Source organism: Nanorana parkeri, unplaced genomic scaffold, assembly GCF_000935625.1.
Source record: "Nanorana parkeri isolate BGI_ZX_2015 unplaced genomic scaffold, ASM93562v1 scaffold291, whole genome shotgun sequence".
Lineage (NCBI taxonomy): Eukaryota > Metazoa > Chordata > Amphibia > Anura > Dicroglossidae > Nanorana > Nanorana parkeri.
The window spans coordinates 148,783-169,851 of record NW_017306559.1 but is presented as its reverse complement, the minus strand read 5'-3'; the positions used below and the strand labels follow the sequence as shown (position 1 = coordinate 169,851).

Genomic DNA, 21,069 nt, shown 5'->3' with positions numbered 1-21,069 from the left:
ATCGGAACAGATCTGTTTTTAATATATTCGCATGCATTAATAATGATTTTTACATCACGTTGTTCTCTTTTACACATGCGTCTATAAAATACAAATACATTGAGAACACAATAGAGTTCCTTTAACATAGTTTTTAGGTTTTGTCTCTATAAACATTTGTAAATTTAGCATACAAGCCACGTTTGGTGTATTGTAGTTACATAAATTTGTGCATATTTACTGTCATCTACAGATTTCGAAACATTGTCAACAATGTCAGTGGAGACAGACAATATTACCACTGTCAACCTTAACGGAAGGCAGATAAATGAAGTTCCTGCAGATGTTTTTCAATGCTCAACCTTAAAGACTCTTCAGTTGGACAACAATTCTATTCAACACTTGCCTGAAGATGTGAAGCTTCTCCCGCAGCTTCAGAAATTATCCATTGAAGGAAACAAGCTGCAATGTCTGCCTTCTGAACTAGGAGATCTTTCTGAACTGCAGGCCTTAAACATCAACCGTAACCAGATTTCATCCCTGCCGGATGGTATCTCAAACCTCCAGCACATCAAACAACTCTTTGCCAACAATAACCATCTCACACAATTACCTACATGTATCGGAGACCTTGCAAACCTTCAGGTTTTGGGACTTAGTGGGAACTCCCTAAAAACTTTGCCAGAGTCAGTCGCCAATCTTACAAACCTACATGTGTTAAATTTAGATGGCAATCAGATGTCTAGCTTGCCCAAGGCCATCTTCAGGCTCCTGCAGTTGGTCAAGCTCTGTTTAGGTGGAAACCAAATAAAAAGTTTGCCGAAAGAAATTGGCAACTTGAAAGCCCTTCGAGAACTGTCACTGAGTAATAACCAGCTCACTTTTTTACCTGTCCAACTTTACAGCTTGACCAACTTGGAAGAACTCATTCTTGATAACAACCGCCTAACCAGATTATCGGACAAGATAGAACAACTGCAACATCTCAAAGTGTTTTCTGTTTCTAATAATTTACTTCAGTTCATTACAGAGAGTATCTGCAAATGTCAAAGTATAGAAACTTTGATTTTAAGTGGCAACCAAATGTGCGCTCTTCCAGCAAGGATTCACAAGCTGAAAAACCTGAGGGAGCTTCAAGTTGACCGAAATGCATTGACAGTTGTACCAGAGCAGCTGTCTCTCTTGAAACGTCTTTCATCGATTGCCTGGGCTGAGAATCAGCTGATTTATATTCCAATTGAACTGAAAAACTGTTTGCAAATCACCCAGCTGGACTTGAGTGGTAACAAGTTGGTAGAAGTTCCTCAAGCTTTGTCCGCTATGATAGCACTGCTACATTTGAACCTTAATAAAAATGAAATTCATAACATACCCGAGACCATCGTGTACAACAGACAGCTGAAACATTTAGAGATGAGCGGAAACAACTTAAGCACTTTCTCAGTTTACTTGTGCACACTTAACAATCTCATTTACTTAGATCTGAGCAGGAATGAACTTTGTGAAGTCCCACCAAATGTGTCTGAGATGGACTCTTTGACTGATCTTCTTCTCCAGTGTAATAAGTTTACATGTTTGCCCCCTGAACTTTGCACTTTAAAGAGTCTCAATAGACTGAACCTGTCAGACAATCACATACAGTTTGTGCCAACTATAATCAGTCAGCTACAAACATTGACGGAACTGGACCTCTCTAATAATAATTTCAAAGCTTTCCCTGGTGAGGTGTGCTCAGTTCTGTCATTGGAGACACTGAATATCAAGCAGGAGAAGGGAAGCAAGGTAATCAAATATTTGCTCACCTGTACACACGTGTCTGATCCAAGCATTGATGTTTGTGTACCTGGCTCTAAAAAAATATCTTCGGGAGTCGGATTTGCATGTGACATTTTACAAATGTGCATTTGAATTTATGGGTTTTAAAATATTGCACTACTTTGAATGCTTAAATGTGGGAGGACAAAAAGGATTTGGCCAAAAATATCCAATTCTGGCCATAGCCTCTTTATATTGCCATTTGTTCAGATCAAAACCAGCCATGATTTTTATCTGGACCTGTTAGAGAAAGCATGACCTGACAGTTTATGGTTAGGTGGGCCAATAGAAAACAACAAGCCCTCTAATAAACCAGTGCATAGCACAACAGAGTTAACAGACAAGGTATTCACATGTCTTATTCCATCACGTAAACCAAAAGTAAGGGGTTTATTCTCCATTTTAGGATATTGGGCAGCAGACATGTAAGCTGTGGAAAAATTTGGTTAGGATATTTCCTTATTTCGGGATTCGGATCCGAAATTCAATTCGGTTCGGGTTTTAGATTTGGACGAAATCCACATTTTTGTTAGTTTTTGATGAGTTTACAAATATTCGTTATGAATACCACAGAAAACCATATACATATATTAATACTAAAGCTGAAGCTCCTAGACCCGAATGGCATTCAGGTCTAGAAGCCTCAACTTTAGTAATATATGTAACTATATGGCTCCCAGACCTAAATTCGGGATCCAAATTTTCGAAGTGCATTTGGGAGCTCCCGAATGCCATTCGGGCCTGGGAGCGGTATGCATATATTACTAAACCTGAGGCTCCCAGACCCGATTGGCATTTGGGAGCTTCTGAATGCAATTCGGAAATTCGGATCCCGAATGCCGTTGGGGTCTGGGAGCCATATACATATAATACTAAAGCTGAGGCTCCCAGACCCGAATGGCATTCGGGATCCGAATTTCCAAATTGCATTTGGGAGCTCCTGAATGCCATTCAGGTCTGGGAGCCTCAGCTTTCGTAATATATGTATATGGCTCCCAGACCCAAATGGCATTCAGGAGCTCCCGAACGCAATTTGGAAATTCTGATCCTGAATGCCATTCAGGTCTGGGAGCCATATACATATATTACTAAAGCTGAGGCTCCCAGACCCGAATGGCATTCGGGAGTCTATGGAACCTGATGAAACTTTATGTATTGGACTATGGACAATGTCTATGGTCTATAGTTTCTCAGCCTACAGTGCATGTACGCCAAGAGGTGTTTATGTTTCTGGGCCACTTCTGTCTGTTTAATCCCCACTCTGGGCAAACTATGACCCCCACACCTCAAACCCATCCTAAGAGTTTTTTGTTTTTTTCTACCTGGTGAAGCAAGTTATACTCACCTAAGTGCCCCTTCTGGTCCCTCACCACCTCCATTTTGGGTGTGGGGAACTGCTAATGGAGAACTGAGGAACAATTTTAGAGAATTTGTGGGGCTAAGTACACAAATGTACATGTCTATGGGTATTAGAGATGTAATAACCCACACCGCAGGTTACCTAGGTTAAGAATTGGCACTGAAAAGACTAACATGATTTATTAAGTCTGACAAATACTGCTACAGATACCTTATACTGAACGCATCTCAGTTTCAATGTCTGATACGTGTTTATGTGATACATCCTCCACACTTATGTTTTTCTCCAGATTACAAATCTCCCTGAAGATCTGTGTAAGCTGAAAAACCTCAAGAGTCTCGACATTTCCGAAAATGATTTAAAATCCATTCCGAGTGGCATTGGAGAAATGGAAAGTCTGATGCATGTATCTGCATCCAACAATCAGCTCTGTTGCCTTCCTGCTTCTATCGCCGATATGAAGGGCCTGCAACACCTAAACCTGAGCGGTACATACCTGCACACTTGTCATCTGTTTATGTCCGCTGCTCATCAAGAAACATCAAGAGACTTCTAATTACTGGCCGAGGACTGGCAGATCATTTCTCAAGGAATGATGGATTGGCCAACCAGTGTCAAATTGTTATCATAGACGAATAGACGAAGTGATGAATAGACCCCACTTCCTATATTGTTTGCATCTAATTACCCATTACAACAATTATAACCCTTAAAGAAAAACTCCCAGAGTAAAAAAAAAAAAAATTGGGGCTAACACCCACACTGCAAGGTTGAAATGCTTTGTTTTGTCTAGGGGGCTCAAGTAAAGCAGACATACTCACCTGATCCTCGGTCCCACGGTGGTCAGCACATGGGAGAATCTTATACTTGACTTGAATAAGAGGGTCTGATTCCTGAATGGAAGGGTCTGATTCCTGATTGGGAGGATCTGATTCCTGAATGGAAGGGTCTGATTTCTGAAAGGAAGGGTCTGATTCCTGAATGTGAGGATCTGATGCCTGAATGGAAGGGTCTGATTCCTGAATGGAAGGGTCTGATTGCCGAATGGGAGGGTCTGATTCCTGAATGGAAGGGTCTGATTCCTGAATGGGAGGGTCTGATTCCCAATTGGGAGGGTCTGATTCCTGAATGGAAGGGTCTGATTCCTGAATGGAAGGGTCTGATTCCCAAATGGGAGGGTCTGATTCCTGAATGGAAGGGTCTGATTTCTGAATGGAAGGGTCTGATTTCTGAAAGGAAGGGTCTGATTCCTGAATGGGAGGATCTGATTCCTGAATGGAAGGGTCTGGTTCCTGAAAGGAAGGGTCTGATTCCTGAATGGGAGGGTCTGATTCCCGAATGAGAGGGTCTGATTCCCGAATGGGAGGGTCTGATTCCTGAAAGGAAGGGTCTGATTCCTGAAAGGAAGGGTCTGATTCCTGAATGGGAGGGTCTGATTCCTGAATGTGAGGATCTAATACTTGATTGGGAGGCTCTGGTTCATTATAAGCATCTGGTGCACTTTCAGTGTTCGAATCAGGAAGTTTCTCCCTTAGGGAATATCTCACCAAAATTACATTTCTATCACAGGGGATGCCTAAAATGTTTCTTGTATCTTAGTGCAGGCTTCGTGGAAAATCTATGAGTCAATAACACAAGCAGGAAGTGAAAGAACACCTTCAAGTTGCCATACTGGAATATATTTTCAGACTTAAAATGGAAAAGTTATTCTTTATAAACAAATTGCACAATGCCTTGTTTGGCAATTTTATTTGTTATATTATTTTTGAAGGAAGGGGACATTTTTCTGTAAATATGAAATGTTTAGTATATATTTAACAGTACACTCCTTACTGTTTTAGCTAGCTTGTAAGTGCATGGGGGGGGGGGGGGGGGGTACTAATCACAGGGGATCACTTCTCCCATATGTGGCTATTAAAAATAATACATCCCCCCTTAGCTTGCATTGTTTGCGTCCTGTACTGCTGTTTCTAACCCATTATAAATAAACCCATTACGAATAATTATGAATATTCTTTTCTAGGTAACATGCTAACTTCATTGCCTGGAGACATGTACCGCCTGAGGAAACTGCATACGATTGATCTTGATAAAAATCCGATGGTGAGACCACCGCGCCTCTTGTGTGAAGGGAAACAGCTCTTTCCTATTGGGTGCTACTTACAGGCTACTGACATCAGGGAAGGTGAGCAAAAAAATGAATCAAAGGGCAGGAAGAACATAATTTACGAAGACTGCCTTTTACTTCCCACTGGGAAAAAATATTGCATTTTATTATTTAACATGTTGTAAAGGGTTAGTCTGCCCAAAAATGATATTTTAATCATAGGCTGAGTTTCAGCTCCTGGTTACTTATGTCTGGGATACCCCAGTAACAAGATCTTCATGTAATCATTCCTGACTTGAGAGTTTGGGTGTTGTCACTATCCTTTTGTGCGCTCCAGCTCTTCCTATTACATTCACCATAAAATAAATAAAACTTCCAGCAGGGGAACCCCTCGTAATGAGTAGGAGCACAGATAATAGATAGAAATGGAGCGGCTCAACTCTCACACATCTTCTCCTGCTGATGGAACCTCTGTGCCAGGTAAGGCTTCGGCCTAAGACGTAAATCCCCAGTCCACAGAAAACCGACGCTCGAAACAGGATCAGTCCAATAATATAAATTTATTCCAAGGTATAGAAACAGTCAAGAGCAAACTTCTGATGTGTTTCAGCCCCACAACTGACCCTTAGTCATCATAGCCAAGGAGCCATAGCCAATGAGCAAGGAGGTAGACCGGGATACTCTGCACAGAGACTAAACCAATAGGGTCCCTGAGCAACATATGAATGAAAGCTGATGTGATTTATAAATGTGCTGTGGCTTCTTTTTTCATAGTATGTCCATACAGGTGGTTTTTAAATGGACCCTTATGTATGTAACATTCAGCACAGTGTACAGAGTATGGCTGTCAGGGTTATGTATCTTAAACTACCTGTATATATGATATATTCCTGACCACTGCACCCTGTATGTTGTGCCGTATATATTGCATACTTCTAACCACTGCACTCTGCATACTGTGGTCCTGTGCATTGCATACTCTGGACCGCTATGCTCGCAATGTACAGAATGCAGTGTTTAGTTGTATGTAACATATGGCCCTGCTTGCATAGGGTGGCGTTCAAAAGTATCCCTCGAGCACTAATTCAACAACCCAACAAACAAAAATTCCTACATCCCTCCCTCCTCCCTAGGCAAAACCCCTCTCAAAACCCCCTTAAGCAAACATTTCTACCTCCAGCAAATCTCTGACCCCTTTAATCCAAGCAAAAAATCTGCCCTCAGCAAGAGACCTCCCGCCCTCGCTCCTAGGGCTGCCACCTTTTCTTCCAGGGAAACCCGAACACTCTAGTGACACATGGAAATTTTTTGGGAGGATGAGTCGCGGATTATTCATATGTAAATAGCACAGTTAAGACTATTTTCAGTGGGGTGCCAGTAGCCCCTATCCTAATTTTGGTTGCCCCGTCTGCACTTTTGTCCGGGTTTCAGCTGTCATGAGACCCGAACACAGCATTCAAAACCCGGACTGTCCGGGTGAATCACGGACAGGTGGTAACCCTACTCGCTGTAACACATTGAGATAGCGTTTCACCTGGAGCGCAGCAGGCAGATTCCCATGCCGACATTCAGGGCTTGCGCTCCAGAGTGGAACGCAACGTACAGCGGCCGTCACTCGGCTCCGCCCACCAACCCGACTGCTCCGATAAATGCGGAAGAGGAGCTTAGCACGGCGTTCCACTAATTTAGAGTGTACGCCCTGCTAACTCTATCCGCCTGTTCCCACGAACCAGGAAGCTGGGACCTCTCTCTCTCTCTCTCTCTCTTTCACCCCAACAGCCACAAACACCGCTGACCCAGCCGGGGTCCCTCCAAAAAACCGCAAGTATCAGCAGTCTCTGCCCTAACTACCACCGCCAATTACCATGCAATCCTATGGACAAATGGTCATTGTTTAAACCTGGCTGGTATACTTCATTTGAACTGCCGCTTATCATTTCACTAGAATGATGCTTGCTTAATCATTGCTGGTATATTTCATTTGAACTGCTGCATGTATCACTTCACTTGATGCTTGTTTAACATTGCTGGGATACTTCATTGAACTGCTGCATTTGTTACTTCACTTGATGCTTGCTTAACATTGCTGGTAAACTTCATTGAATTACTGCATTATTAAACTTCACTTAGGATTGCCCTAGACTATTTAAAAACAGCCTTATGGTTAGGGAGAGGTGTATGATGTTAACAATTCCTAACTCTCCGAATTAAGTCTGAGAGAACCGCCTGGAATACATACTGGTAGAATGTGTGTGTGTGTCTAACCTTGGGAACCAAAGAGGAGACCCGGGGGATGTGTCCTTGGAGTCCAGGCTTGGTGACATCCATGGTTATCAGTATAAATATTTCATGAATGGCCATGCTCATGCAAAGTTGTTGCCCGGCGTGTTCCCAGGTTCTAAGAACCTCCTGCTGCGGGTCTCTGAGAAGGAGGTTACACAGCATAGAGTAAAGAGCCATCAGTTCTACTCAACAACACAATGGAAATCCTGTTGAATTTGTCCATAAGCAATTATATAGCCCTTCATTTAAAGGTGAAATGAACAGAGTTTCAGAAGTTAGCTTGGTTGTGGTGTTTCTACAACAGCATTAGGAGTTCAATTAATAATTGTATTATGTTCCCTTTATTATAGAGAGGATTTTGCAGAAGATTTTTAAGCTGGTTTCAGGCTGTCTTATTACAGACGACTTTACATTTCTGTGCGAGAAACTTCACGTTCGAGATGAAGACATCAAAGCAATGTTAAAGAACAAGTAAGAACAATAATAATAATACCGTATCCCATCCCTTCAGTGACCCAACTCAAAATCCCTTCAGTGACCCAACTCAAAATCCCTTCAGTGACCCAACTCAAAATCCCTTCAGTGACCCAACTCAAAATCCCTTCAGTGACCCAACTCAACTTTCTGTGTCTCAGGAACTGACTCCTGTAATGTAGAGTGGAGGTAGGACAGGTGGTATTGGATGGAAGGTCCCCACCATCTGGACACATAAGCCAGTACTCTGCCTCCCTCTGCCAATATTATTCAACTTTACGGAGCAGAAAGTGATGTCCCCGAGATGCCATTTTCTTCTCCTGTAGCGAGTTACACATGCTGAAGGAATTGCTGAGCTGAATTACTTCTGGTCACAGGAGAAACGCATGTTCACAACAACACATCCTACATCTTCACTCATTTCTTTATCTGCACGGCCATGAGAAGAAGGCTTTGATTGGCAGGACAGCACGTGTGTGATTTCCCCTATCTTGTGTCACTGTGTCTTTGCAGTTCAGGGCTGACCCATACTCTCTACTTCTCGCAGTCCCTCTGTGATATACTCGCTGCCTCCAACCTCTCTGTGAACTAGTGTTCCGCTTGCAATGCATTTTCTATGTGTTTTCCGTGTGTTTGCCATGCATCTGCAATAAAAGCAAAGGACAATCTGACCTTAAACCTTTCATTCATAATTAAACCCTCAGATTTTTTAACATAAACCAATACTGTAATGTGTGCCTTACTGTAATCCATGGTAGTTTCCCTTCTCTTTGCTGCTCTTCCTTTTAAATCCTCAGGAAAACTGGATAGTTAATGACAATCAGCATGGGTTCAGGAAAGACCGTTCCTGCCTAACTAACTTGCTAACTTTTTATGAGGGGGTAAGTAGAGATATGGATGGAGGTAAGCCGGTGGATGTGGTATATCTGGATTTCTCAAAGGCTTTTGATACGGTACCACACAAACGCTTGCTACACAAGCTGAGGGCTTGAATTTCGTATTTCGGATAAAAAAAAACTACCATCAACTCCAATATAAATGTACTTTGCTTTTTAACTTCAATATAACGAATGTTCGTAACGGAACGAAATTCAGTCAACGGAATTTCGTATTTCCTGCCTGTGTATTGTAATGCAACTCTCAGCAGCAGCGGATCCGTATTTCGGATAAAAAAAAAAAATCTTGTCATGTTGTTCAACCTCATTTACAGGGGTAATATTAGTTCCTGTTTCAAAGAAATTCGGATCCGAAATTCGTTAACGGAATTTCGTATTTCGGATTTAATTCGGAAACTGCAATTCGGATTTCGGATGCTTCCGAATTTACGAATTTCAGGAAAATTCGTACGAATTTCGATTTGTAACGAAACGAATCGCACATGTCTATTACATGTAGCACATCATACCTGTGTATGACAGGCATTACCCCATCCCTCTCCATCAATGCAGGGCTGTATGACATCCAGCACCTCACAATTCTCTATTACACACAGTGCCTCCTATCCCTTAAAGTGGAATTCATCTCTGCTGCTGGTGCCCAGGGGTTTTGCCATAATGTACAGAATTGTACAGCATATTTGCACTTTATGCCAGATGTAGCGGCCAAACTTCACACTTCTGCACTTACTTACTTGCTTAATGACAGAGCCACAACCTACCAAAACCAGATCCATTTTTTACATACACATTAAATAATAAGACATTTTTAGACAGGTTATGATACATTTAACTGCATCAGAATGGCCACAGGACTGTGTGCACACACTTACACATGACCATTACCATGACCATGTCCATTTATGTTTCAGATCTCTGCAACTACCAGACAAGGTCCTGCATGCATTTAACCTCTGGAGAACCGGCAGACACCCTAACATAAGTCCGGCAGCCATTTCTGAACAGCTGATTCGGGTGCTGGTGATGGCCGACTTACACGAGATTGCACTAAAAGCCAACATGCTAAAACTCAAAGCAAAGTCAATAAAACTCTGATACTTCACAATGACTACGGGAACTCTGAATTTACTTGCATCACCCTCAGCAAGTTCTGTCTGATCTACAGCTTCTCACAAACCTGCCTGCTAACCAAAACTGTGTGTGTGCGTGCACGTGCGTGCGTGCGTGCCCAATCAACCAAGCTAATACACTAAACATGTTTGTTTCTCTGCATGACCCTTAAAGGGAATTCATATATAAAGAGGAGCTGATCCAGGGACATCACCAGGTCGGTTGTCACCTGGTGCGGCTCAACTGCTGCTCACGTCATTGTATATACTGTATGTTACGTCAGGTGGTCATAATAAACTGGCCACTCAGTGTATACATGACGTCATGACGCACGTGTCTAATGAAGTCTCATGCACTTCACTGCTGGCAGCCATCTTGGTGATGGATGCCAGCAAAGAGAGGATAAAGTATGCCACCAAGTCCCCTCCTCTTCTTGCAGCTGTCAGGCTCTTGGTTTATGACTGAGTGCCCGACTTTTCAGAGAGGGTGACACCAAAATGACTGTCAGTCATTTTAGTGTCCCCTGGTGCGGACTGCAACCCCCTTGTGACCCCACTGGCCTGAACTGTAGAGGCTGTGTCAAGCAAAGGCAACAAGAGGGCAAATCAATAGTCACCGTTATTGCCTGTGGTCTCCCTGTAGCTGATCTCTTCCCCAGTACTGACTGACCATGCCTTGTTCTGCACTGTGTCTCTGTGTGGGCAGCCATCTTGGTAAAAAAAGGGCTTTTCTTCCTCATGTCAGAGCTGCCTGGCGTCTCCACTGTATCTGCGCTTCCTGCACCTTTCCTGCTGCTGACTGGTGAAGGAATGACTAAGAAGCAGCAGGAAAGGTGCAGGAAGAACAGTTACAGTGAATGAAGCAGAAGCGGGGAGATCCGTGCAGTTCTGCTTTCTCTCCAGCAAGAACAGCGATCAGCACAGCAGTGACATCCTCATTTCTGATGACAGGTAAAGGCCGTAGTGCTTCAGATGATCTCACACTGCAGATTCCATATACAGCTATGAGTTTCAGGACATAGGGAGGGAGGTGCTAGATTTCAGAATAGATACATGTTTCAGGGTGCTGCTTAAAGCCAAACTTCAGGGAAATTAAAAGTAGAAACGTGCGACTCATTTAGTTCTGGATCACAATCCAAATGTGTCCAAATCCGAATTTCCGTTTCCGAATTTCGGATCCCATCTGAATTTCGTTCAAACGCGAAACTGAATCGTACATGTGACTTTTCTGGCCAATCAGATGTGTTTTTCGGTTGAATGCATCCGAACGGGTCTGAACAAGAATTTGCGTTACGGGAACATGGGAGCCATATACAGCATACAGTATATACATATAATACTAAAGCTGAGGCTCCCAGACCCGAATGGCATTCAGGAGCTCCCAAATGCAATTCGGAAATTCGGATCCCGACTGCCATTCGGGTCTGGGAGCCTCAACTTTAGTATTAATATCTGTATATGGTTTTCTGTGGTATTCACAACTAATATTCGTAAACTCATCCGAAACGAACGAAAATTCGGATTTCCTCCGAATCCGAACCGAATTGAATTTCGGATCCAAATCCTGAAATAACAAAATATCCGTACTGAATTTTTCCGCAGCTCACATGTCTAAATAAAAGTTAGCTGCTCATTTCTGGCTAGGGCACAGGGACAAGCTGTTTTACTTACCTTATCCCCGCTCCCACAGGACTGCTAGATGGGTCCCCACAGCCTCTTCACTCTTCATTCTAGGGAGCGCTGATGTCACCACGTCCAATGTAGGTTCCATAGACGGACATTGCACGTGGGGACTCCGAGGGACAAAGTGGAGGGAGGGAAAGGGAAACCGCCGACCGCCAGGTGAGCGGGGATCAGGTAAGTAAATCTGTTTTACTCTAATCCCTAGACATGGACAAGCACTTAAAGAAGAACTATGGGGTCAGGGCTTTTCCCCATAGTTCTCCTTAGGGTAACGGGAGGACACAAACTAGCGTCCTCCCGTTACCCTAAGCTCAGCCCCCTCCCCCGTCCGTTCTGCCAGTGAGCGCTGGTGGATCGGATCGGGGAGGGGGGAATCCAGCCCCTCCCCTGTCACGGCAGAGACCCGGGACAGAATCGAGAGGTGAGCGAACGCCGGTATGTGTTCGCTCACCTCCCGATCTACTGAGCCGACCTGTGACAGTCTCATTGTTACAGGTCGGCTAGAACTATGAGGTGAGTGAAAAGCACCCACCTCATAGTTCTCCTTTAACCCTTGCAGTGTGGGGGGAGCCCCTATGTAAGAGTAGATCAATAACAACTAAACCAAGCACATTTACATACTAGTATAGCAGCCCAAACCATGTTCCTCTATTGGCAGGACAAGATTTAGACTAAGGCCCGGTACACCTGTGCCTATAGGTGGGAGAGGCACAGAGCTGGTATAGCTGTCACCCTCCCCACTCCCCATTATCCATATATACAGTAAATATATGGGGCTCCTGGGAAATCCGCTCAATGTGAACGGGGACTGAATGCATGTTTTATATACAGTAAACTCCCCGTTATCCGGCATCCACGGGGATTGGTAGACTCCGGATAAATGTAGTTTCTGGTTGCTTGAGAGTTACTATTAAAAATGGGTTTAACTAATGCCATACCCCATACATATACCATACCAGTATATTGTGCTCTAAACCATTAGCAATACATTGCAGTACTGGGAGTGATCACTGGGTGGCGCTTGTTCACAGGATAACACAGCACTTTCCAGAGATCGTTCAGACACCCGTTCCCAGGATCACCCAGCACTTTTCAGCCCGTTCCTGCACCTTTCCATGCTCCAGAGTACTCTCTCCTCTCCTAGAAGGGGGCAGTTCGGCAGAACAGTGAGTACACAGGGGATTTTTTTTTCCCCGGACAGTTGAATACCGGACAACAGAGAGTTTACTGTATATAAAAGAGGGACGCAGACATCCCAGGAGCTCCGTGTGCACCTTACATATGACAGCGGCCTCCTAACTTTTGAGTTTTTCTCTAGTCTAGTCCTGGAGCTGGAGAAGTATCTGTACTCGTACCGAGTCCGGTATTTGGGATATGAACACCCCTATGTGTAAACTGGGTAACAATTTGAGTCCCATAAGGCATTGCAAGACGGCCACAGGCATGCCTATCAGAGGCATGATGAGATCTGTGGTTTTTCTACAAGGTGGAGGGCTGAAGTATGGCTCCCATACCTTATTCCTCACTCCTTCGGCAGCTGATGCTTTCCTCCAATGTCTGACGCTCCGGAATGTGGGAGGGCCCTGTGCGCTCCCAGCCGTACGAAGCAGGACTGCTGCTCCCACGTTGTATAGGGTGACACTGCTGCGAGTGAGGAGAAGGAAGCCTGCGGGAGTGAGGAGAAGGAAGCCAGCGGGAGTCAGCAATAAAGCATATTACCCCATTAGATCAAAGTACATTGGTGCCGGGCACTGCATGATGTACCGGATACATGAGAACTACATCTCCCCACACACATCGGAGGCTCCAGTGTTTTGGAAGTAACTGGGACAGTAAATAAAGGGCAATCCAGTGTACAAAGATCAGCAAGAATATTTAATGTTCTCAAGAAGAAGTCTCTAGAACAATGGCGGGAAACTCCGGCCCTCCAGCAGTTGGGGAACTACAAATCCCATGAGGCATTGCAAGACTTGACAGCCACAGGCATGATTCCCAGAGACAGATGCATAATGGGATTTGTAGTTAAAGCACATCTGGAGGGCCGGAGTTGCCCACCTCCTGGTTCAATCTTACCGCAGACTACAAATACAGTATGGGGTCTATTTATAAACAATTTGCAGACATTCGCCCTGCAAATCTCCATGAACGTTCATTCTGTGGGACTAAAACAAATGTTCTTAGTATATTTTCTTTTCAGGTCAAATGTAATGTAATAGTGCATTATGGTCACTAGATGGAACATAGTAGAGCAGTGGGGAGACTGATATATATTTTTCGACCACTTGATGTGTACTTATTGTAATAATGAGGTGCAGGATACGGTGACAGGCACATTGCCCTGGGTGGAGCCCTTTTAAGTTCAGCCCTCTTCCGAGTATGTCGGTACACAGTTGGGGTGGGATGTCCTTAGTGGGAGGCCACGCCCCTCGCCCCAGGCTGCACGTAGCGTCACCTCCTCACAGCTCTCGGCAGCTCAGCGGATAAGACCGGCCGTCCGTGACGTCACATAGTCAGACATCAGTTCAGCGAGCGCCAGCCAATGGCTGCGCGGCGTCACTAGCCACCGCAGAGCCGCCGGTCTCTGACCCCGCCCACACTGTCAACTCTGACCCCGCCTATTAGCGGTCTCGCTCCGTGTGGGGGGGCGTTTTGGCGGGTGTCTAGCCCGGGGGTGCCTGCTGTGTCTGGTCCGGGGCTGTGCTGAGGACAGGAGGTCTCCGTATAACTCCCCGTACGGGGTCTCCGGCCTTGCTGACTGCTCTTCTAGCTGGACACGCCCCCTCCCTCCCCTCTCACACTGCCTGCAAAAGCGGACGGAGTTGACGACACCCACCACTCACTGCGAAGACGAGATCCCGATCACCTCAGAGGACAGCAGTGCAGGTACGGGGGACACGGCCTGTGTGGGCGCCATTCTGTCATAGAACGCATCCTGTGTGCGGTGCAGGTACTGCTGTGTGTCCGGCGAATGTCCCGCACACATTCACATCTGTCAGCCAATCCGTCAGCCCGTCCAACCATTCATCCGTCCATCTCTCAGCCCGTCCAGCCATCCACCTGTCCTTTCGTCCATCCACCTGTCAGCCTGTCTGTCCATCCACCTGTCAGCCTGTCTGTCCATCCACCTGTCAGCCTGTCCTTTCGTCCATCCACCTGTCAGCCCGTCTGTCCATCCACCTGTCAGCCCGTCCAGCCGTCAGCCTGTCCGTCCATTCGTCCACCTGTCCATCCACCTACCTGTCAGCCTGTCCATCCATCTGCCCACCTACCTGTCAGCATGTCCGTCCATCCATCTGTCCACCTACCTGTCTGTCCTTTCGTCCATCCACCTGTCAGCCTGTCCAGCCATCCACCTGTCAGCCGTCCAACCATTCATCTATCTATCAGCCCGTCCATCCATCCACCTACCTGTCAGCCTGTCTGTCCATCCATCCACCTACCTGTCAGCCTGTCCGTCCATTCGTCCACCTGTCCATCGACCTACCTGTCAGCCTGTCCATCCATCTGCCCACCTACCTGTCAGCATGTCCGTCCATCCATCCATTTGTCCACCTACCTGTCCGTCCATCAATCCACCTTTCTGTCAGCCCGTCCATTCATCCACCCATCATCTTCTACCCTTCTGGTCTCTGTAGACCTCCTCCTCCTGTCATCCCTCTGTAGGGACTGGGGGGGAGGGGTCTCTTTCAGTGACCACAATACATGTTCTGATATCTCGGGGAGGGGGGGTCATTATTTAATGATGGAGTTCAGTGTTTGGCAGGGGAAGGAAGACTCTGGTCCCCCAGCTGTGGGGAAACTACAAATCTCATCCTGTCTCTGCCTCTGGGAGTCATACTTGTGGCTGTCAGTCTTGCAGTGCCTCCTGAGACTTGTAGTTCCTCCACAGCCAAAGGGGCGGAGTTTGCCTACCCCTGGTATATGGTTATTTTTTCTGTCCCGTCCATGGAGGGACACAGGAATTCATACAGTCGGGTTATACTGCCACAGGAAGGAAGACATCGGTGAAATCTTCTCTCTCTGAATTCCTGAAGTACAAAGATCCGATTTTTCTATATTTACAATGAGCCCGGACCGTCCAATAAAAGAGACACCACGGGGGGAGGTGCTTGTTGGTTCCTCATCATGTGACCATGTATTACTTCCTGTACAGGTGACCATGCTGGTGAGTCTGTGGCAGGCGGGGGGCACCCTGCTGGAGGGGGCCGTGGGGGACAGTTTGGCTTCGAAGGTTCTTCTGCCCTGCGCCTTCCTCCTCACTCTGGCCTATCTGTCCAAGCTCGCCTTCAAACACCTCAACACCGTGCAAGACGACAACTTGGTGAGTGCCTGATGGCGGGACTGTGTGGAGTCGTGGTGGGATTGATGGGAATGGTGAGTGGGGGGAGAGATGGGAATGGTGAGCGTTGGGAGAGATGGGAATGGTGAGCGGTGGGAGAGATGGGAATAGTGAGCGGGGGGAGAGATGGGAATAGTGAGCGGGGGGAGAGATGGGAATAGTGAGCGGGGGGAGAGATGGGAATAGTGAGCGGGGGGAGAGATGGGAATAGTGAGCGGGGGGAGAGATGGGAATAGTGAGCGGGGGGAGAGATGGGAATAGTGAGCGGGGGGAGAGATGGGAATAGTGAGCGGGGGGAGAGATGGGAATAGTGAGCGGGGGGAGAGATGGGAATAGTGAGCGGGGGGAGAGATGGGAATAGTGAGCGGGGGGAGAGATGGGAATAGTGAGCGGGGGGAGAGATGGGAATAGTGAGCGGGGGGAGAGATGGGAATAGTGAGCGGGGGGAGAGATGGGAATAGTGAGCGGGGGGAGAGATGGGAATAGTGAGCGGGGGGAGAGATGGGAATAGTGAGCGGGGGGAGAGATGGGAATAGTGAGCGGGGGGAGAGATGGGAATAGTGAGCGGGGGGAGAGATGGGAATAGTGAGCGGGGGGAGAGATGGGAATAGTGAGCGGGGGGAGAGATGGGAATAGTGAGCGGGGGGAGAGATGGGAATAGTGAGCGGGGGGAGAGATGGGAATAGTGAGCGGGGGGAGAGATGGGAATAGTGAGCGGGGGGAGAGATGGGAATAGTGAGCGGGGGGAGAGATGGGAATAGTGAGCGGGGGGAGAGATGGGAATAGTGAGCGGGGGGAGAGATGGGAATAGTGAGCGGGGGGAGAGATGGGAATAGTGAGCGGGGGGAGAGATGGGAATAGTGAGCGGGGGGAGAGATGGGAATAGTGAGCGGGGGGAGAGATGGGAATAGTGAGCGGGGGGAGAGATGGGAATAGTGAGCGGGGGGAGAGATGGGAATAGTGAGCGGGGGGAGAGATGGGAATAGTGAGCGGGGGGAGAGATGGGAATAGTGAGCGGGGGGAGAGATGGGAATAGTGAGCGGGGGGAGAGATGGGAATAGTGAGCGGGGGGAGAGATGGGAATAGTGAGCGGGGGGAGAGATGGGAATAGTGAGCGGGGGGAGAGATGGGAATAGTGAGCGGGGGGAGAGATGGGAATAGTGAGCGGGGGGAGAGATGGGAATAGTGAGCGGGGGGAGAGATGGGAATAGTGAGCGGGGGGAGAGATGGGAATAGTGAGCGGGGGGAGAGATGGGAATAGTGAGCGGGGGGAGAGATGGGAATAGTGAGCGGGGGGAGAGATGGGAATAGTGAGCGGGGGGAGAGATGGGAATAGTGAGCGGGGGGAGAGATGGGAATAGTGAGCGGGGGGAGAGATGGGAATAGTGAGCGGGGGGAGAGATGGGAATAGTGAGCGGGGGGAGAGATGGGAATAGTGAGCGGGGGGAGAGATGGGAATAGTGAGCGGGGGGAGAGATGGGAATAGTGAGCGGGGGGAGAGATGGGAATAGTGAGCGGGGGGAGAGATGGGAATAGTGAGCGGGGGGAGAGATGGGAATAGTGAGCGGGGGGAGAGATGGGAATAGTGAGCGGGGGGAGAGATGGGAATAGTGAGCGGGGGGAGAGATGGGAATAGTGAGCGGGGGGAGAGATGGGAATAGTGAGCGGGGGGAGAGATGGGAATAGTGAGCGGGGGGAGAGATGGGAATAGTGAGCGGGGGGAGAGATGGGAATAGTGAGCGGGGGGAGAGATGGGAATAGTGAGCGGGGGGAGAGATGGGAATAGTGAGCGGGGGGAGAGATGGGAATAGTGAGCGGGGGGAGAGATGGGAATAGTGAGCGGGGGGAGAGATGGGAATAGTGAGCGGGGGGAGAGATGGGAATAGTGAGCGGGGGGAGAGATGGGAATAGTGAGCGGGGGGAGAGATGGGAATAGTGAGCGGGGGGAGAGATGGGAATAGTGAGCGGGGGGAGAGATGGGAATAGTGAGCGGGGGGAGAGATGGGAATAGTGAGCGGGGGGAGAGATGGGAATAGTGAGCGGGGGGAGAGATGGGAATAGTGAGCGGGGGGAGAGATGGGAATAGTGAGCGGGGGGAGAGATGGGAATAGTGAGCGGGGGGAGAGATGGGAATAGTGAGCGGGGGGAGAGATGGGAATAGTGAGCGGGGGGAGAGATGGGAATAGTGAGCAGGGGGAGAGATGGGAATGGTGAGCGGTGGGAGAGATGGGAATGGTGAGCGATGGGAGAGATGGGAATGGTGGGAGAGCTGGGAATGATGGGACTGGGCTTTTTATACTGGATGATGGGTGGCAGCAGCAGAACAAGCGGAGTCTCTGATTGGCTACATATTAATGAAGAAGCAGATAAGATGGCTGGTTGCTGTGTAAACAGACCGATGGAAGAGATTTCTTTGATTGAAATGTGTGCACAGTAATAAATGTCGTTTTTGCTGCGGCTGACAGCGGGGCGGGGAGGGTGGTGGGCTTGTTGCTTTAGAGGTATTGGTAACTCTCAAGCAACCAGAAACTACAGTTACCCACGGGGATTGGTAGATGAGATGTCGGATAACTGGGAGTTACTATACCATTCCCCTGGGTTCCGGGTGGGGGTTGGCCATAGCTCGGGGCCTTCAGAAGATGTTCCTCTGCACATTCCTCATGTATCCGGGACCCCTAAATGTCGTTGTCTTCTTCCATCCTCTGCAGAAATATCCGCCATTCATTTCCTCTCCCATCCCCTTCCTGGGACACGCCATCTCCTTCGGGAAGAGTCCCATCCAATTCCTGGAAAAAGCTTATGAACAGGTGAGCCGGGACACACGCAGACCGTTCTCTGTACATGACATTATGTATGAGCTCTGACCAGTGTATGTATGACCTTTTTTATATGTGGCCAGACGCTTGTATGACCCTTTTGTATGTGGCCAGACGCTTGTATGACCCTTTTGTATGTGGCCATACGCTTGTATGACCCTTTTGTATGTGGCCAGACACTTGTATGACCTTTATATGTGGCCAGACACTTGTATGACCTTTATATGTGGCCAGACGCTTGTATGACCCTTTTGTATGTGGTCAGACGCTTGTATGACCCTTTTGTATGTGGCCAGACGCTTGTATGACCCTTTTGTATGTGGCCAGACGCTTGTATGACCCTTTTGTATGTGGCCAGACACTTGTATGACCCTTGGGCAAACTCCGGCCCTCCAGCTGGAACTACAAATCCCATGAGGCACTGCAAGACTCTGACAGGAACAGGCATGACTCCCAGAGGCAGATGTATGATGGGATTTGTAGTGTCACCACAGCTGGAGGGCCGGAGTTTGCTCACCCCGGTCTAAAGCGATGTTCATTCTGATTCTGTTCAGCTGAAGAATAATGGAGAATCATTGTGCCGATTACTGTGTCATGTGACGCTGCGTGTCCTCTGATTTCCTGCCTTCTAGTATGGACCCGTCTTCAGCTTCACCATGGTGGGGAAAACCTTCACCTATCTGGTGGGGAGCGATGCCGCCGCACTGCTCTTCAACAGCAAGAACGAGGATCTGAATGCCGAGGATGTGTATTCCCGCCTGACCACCCCCGTGTTCGGGAAAGGAGTCGCTTATGACGTCCCAAACCCGGTAAGATGATGATTCTTAATGACCTGTGTGACCTCCTGTGCCGGGATGGGGGTGACAACTGGATGAAGTTACATGATGCATTTCTCCTGCATATTTCCCCGCTCTGCCCATTCGCCTTAGGCCCCGCCCCAGAGGAGCTTGGAGTTTACTAATCACACAAATGTACTTGTATGTTTTAAGGTTGTGAGAAGAAACCCGCAAAGGGAATTCGAGGTGCTCTGAAAGGACATTTTGAAACCGAAAATTATAATGGTTTTTATATTTATTTACTTTACTTTTAGGGGCTTCGGGGAAATATTAGGGATCTAAACAGACCTCTGATATTTCCCTTTTACAATAGAAAAAGAGATTGAGGACGCGTGGAGCCCCCAGAGACGCGTGGAGCCCCCAGAGACGCGCGGAGCCCCCAGAGACACACAGAGCCCTCAATCTCTTTTTCTGCAGCCCCTGTTTATAGATGAACAGGAATCATCTATACTGAGTGTTTCTGATCATTCATAACATGAGGACAGAGTATGTTTACTATAACCACAATCATGAATGGACAGGAGGGGATGTAGATGTGACGTAGATCACTTCCCATTCATAATGGAGGATATAGTAACCATACTCTGTCCTCAATTATTTACAAACACTCAGTGATCACTGACTGTCACTGGAGGCTGAGTGAGCCAGCTGACTCCTCCCCCATGCCGCCTCCTGTGACAGCTGTCAACGCCCCCACACCGCTCTCCATCCTGATTTGTCACAGGAGGCCGAGCGGGGTGGTGCGGGAGGGGAGGCCGGCCTCTTGTGACATACCAGCTCACATTGCTCTTCTCCCCGCACTGCTAAGCTTCTTTGACAGTTTCTCTCCTCTTTGCTGGATGCGGCGCTCTGTCAGAGGGAACGCAGAGCAGTGCCCAGCGGGGGAGGAGAGAATCCAGGCATGCACCGCAATTGCGGCCAAAATTTCAGTCAATCCCTAAAGTCAATGCATAGAGAGCTTTTGGGTTTGCGCTGAACCCAGGACCTCGGTGCTACAAGAATGGCAGCCATTGACTGACCGAACCCAGGACCTCGGTGCTACAAGAATGGCAGCCATTGACTGACCGATTTTATTTATTTTTCCTCTTTGTTGTTTTGTAGATCTTTTTGGAACAGAAGAAAATGTTTAAAACCGGCCTGAACATCGCTCACTTCAAAACACACGTGAGAATGATTGAAGAGGAAACCATCGACTACTTCAAGCGTTGGGGGGATAGCGGCATCGGAAGTAAGGGCAATTCTCAGTCTGTCATCCACCAAATCTGATAAAGTGCTGGAGGACATGACAGGCAGAACTAGACCGATGTGAGATCGGCCAATCGGCTTCCAGATCTAGGTGGAAGGGAGTGTGTGTGTGTTGTAGATTGAAGGT

At 47.6% G+C, this 21,069-nt stretch overlaps 2 protein-coding genes across 3 annotated transcripts in view; both read left to right on the top strand.

The window, feature by feature from the left end:
* Positions 1–252: 252 nt before the first annotated feature.
* On the top strand, positions 253–3,710 carry LRRD1 (leucine rich repeats and death domain containing 1). The gene is made up of 2 exons (XM_018557577.1): positions 253–1,761; positions 3,444–3,710. The coding sequence occupies exons 1-2, from the start codon at positions 253–255 to the stop codon at positions 3,708–3,710; spliced, it is 1,776 nt and encodes a 591-aa protein (XP_018413079.1).
* The window catches only part of LOC108787913 (lanosterol 14-alpha demethylase), a 22,796-nt gene continuing 5,353 nt past the window's right edge, over positions 3,627–21,069 (top strand). The window contains exons 1-7 of one of the 2 annotated variants that reach the window (XM_018557607.1): positions 3,627–3,642; positions 5,178–5,339; positions 7,895–8,015; positions 9,826–9,934; positions 18,754–18,852; positions 19,494–19,670; positions 20,799–20,925. In XM_018557607.1, the coding sequence (XP_018413109.1) occupies positions 5,183–5,339; positions 7,895–8,015; positions 9,826–9,934; positions 18,754–18,852; positions 19,494–19,670; positions 20,799–20,925 (790 nt within the window). In that variant the 5' untranslated portion in view covers positions 3,627–3,642; positions 5,178–5,182. Of the gene's footprint in view, positions 3,643–5,177; positions 5,340–7,894; positions 8,016–9,825; positions 9,935–14,472; positions 14,590–15,859; positions 16,028–18,753; positions 18,853–19,493; positions 19,671–20,798; positions 20,926–21,069 lie in introns of those variants that run through there. The other variant, XM_018557608.1, reaches the window with a different exon arrangement.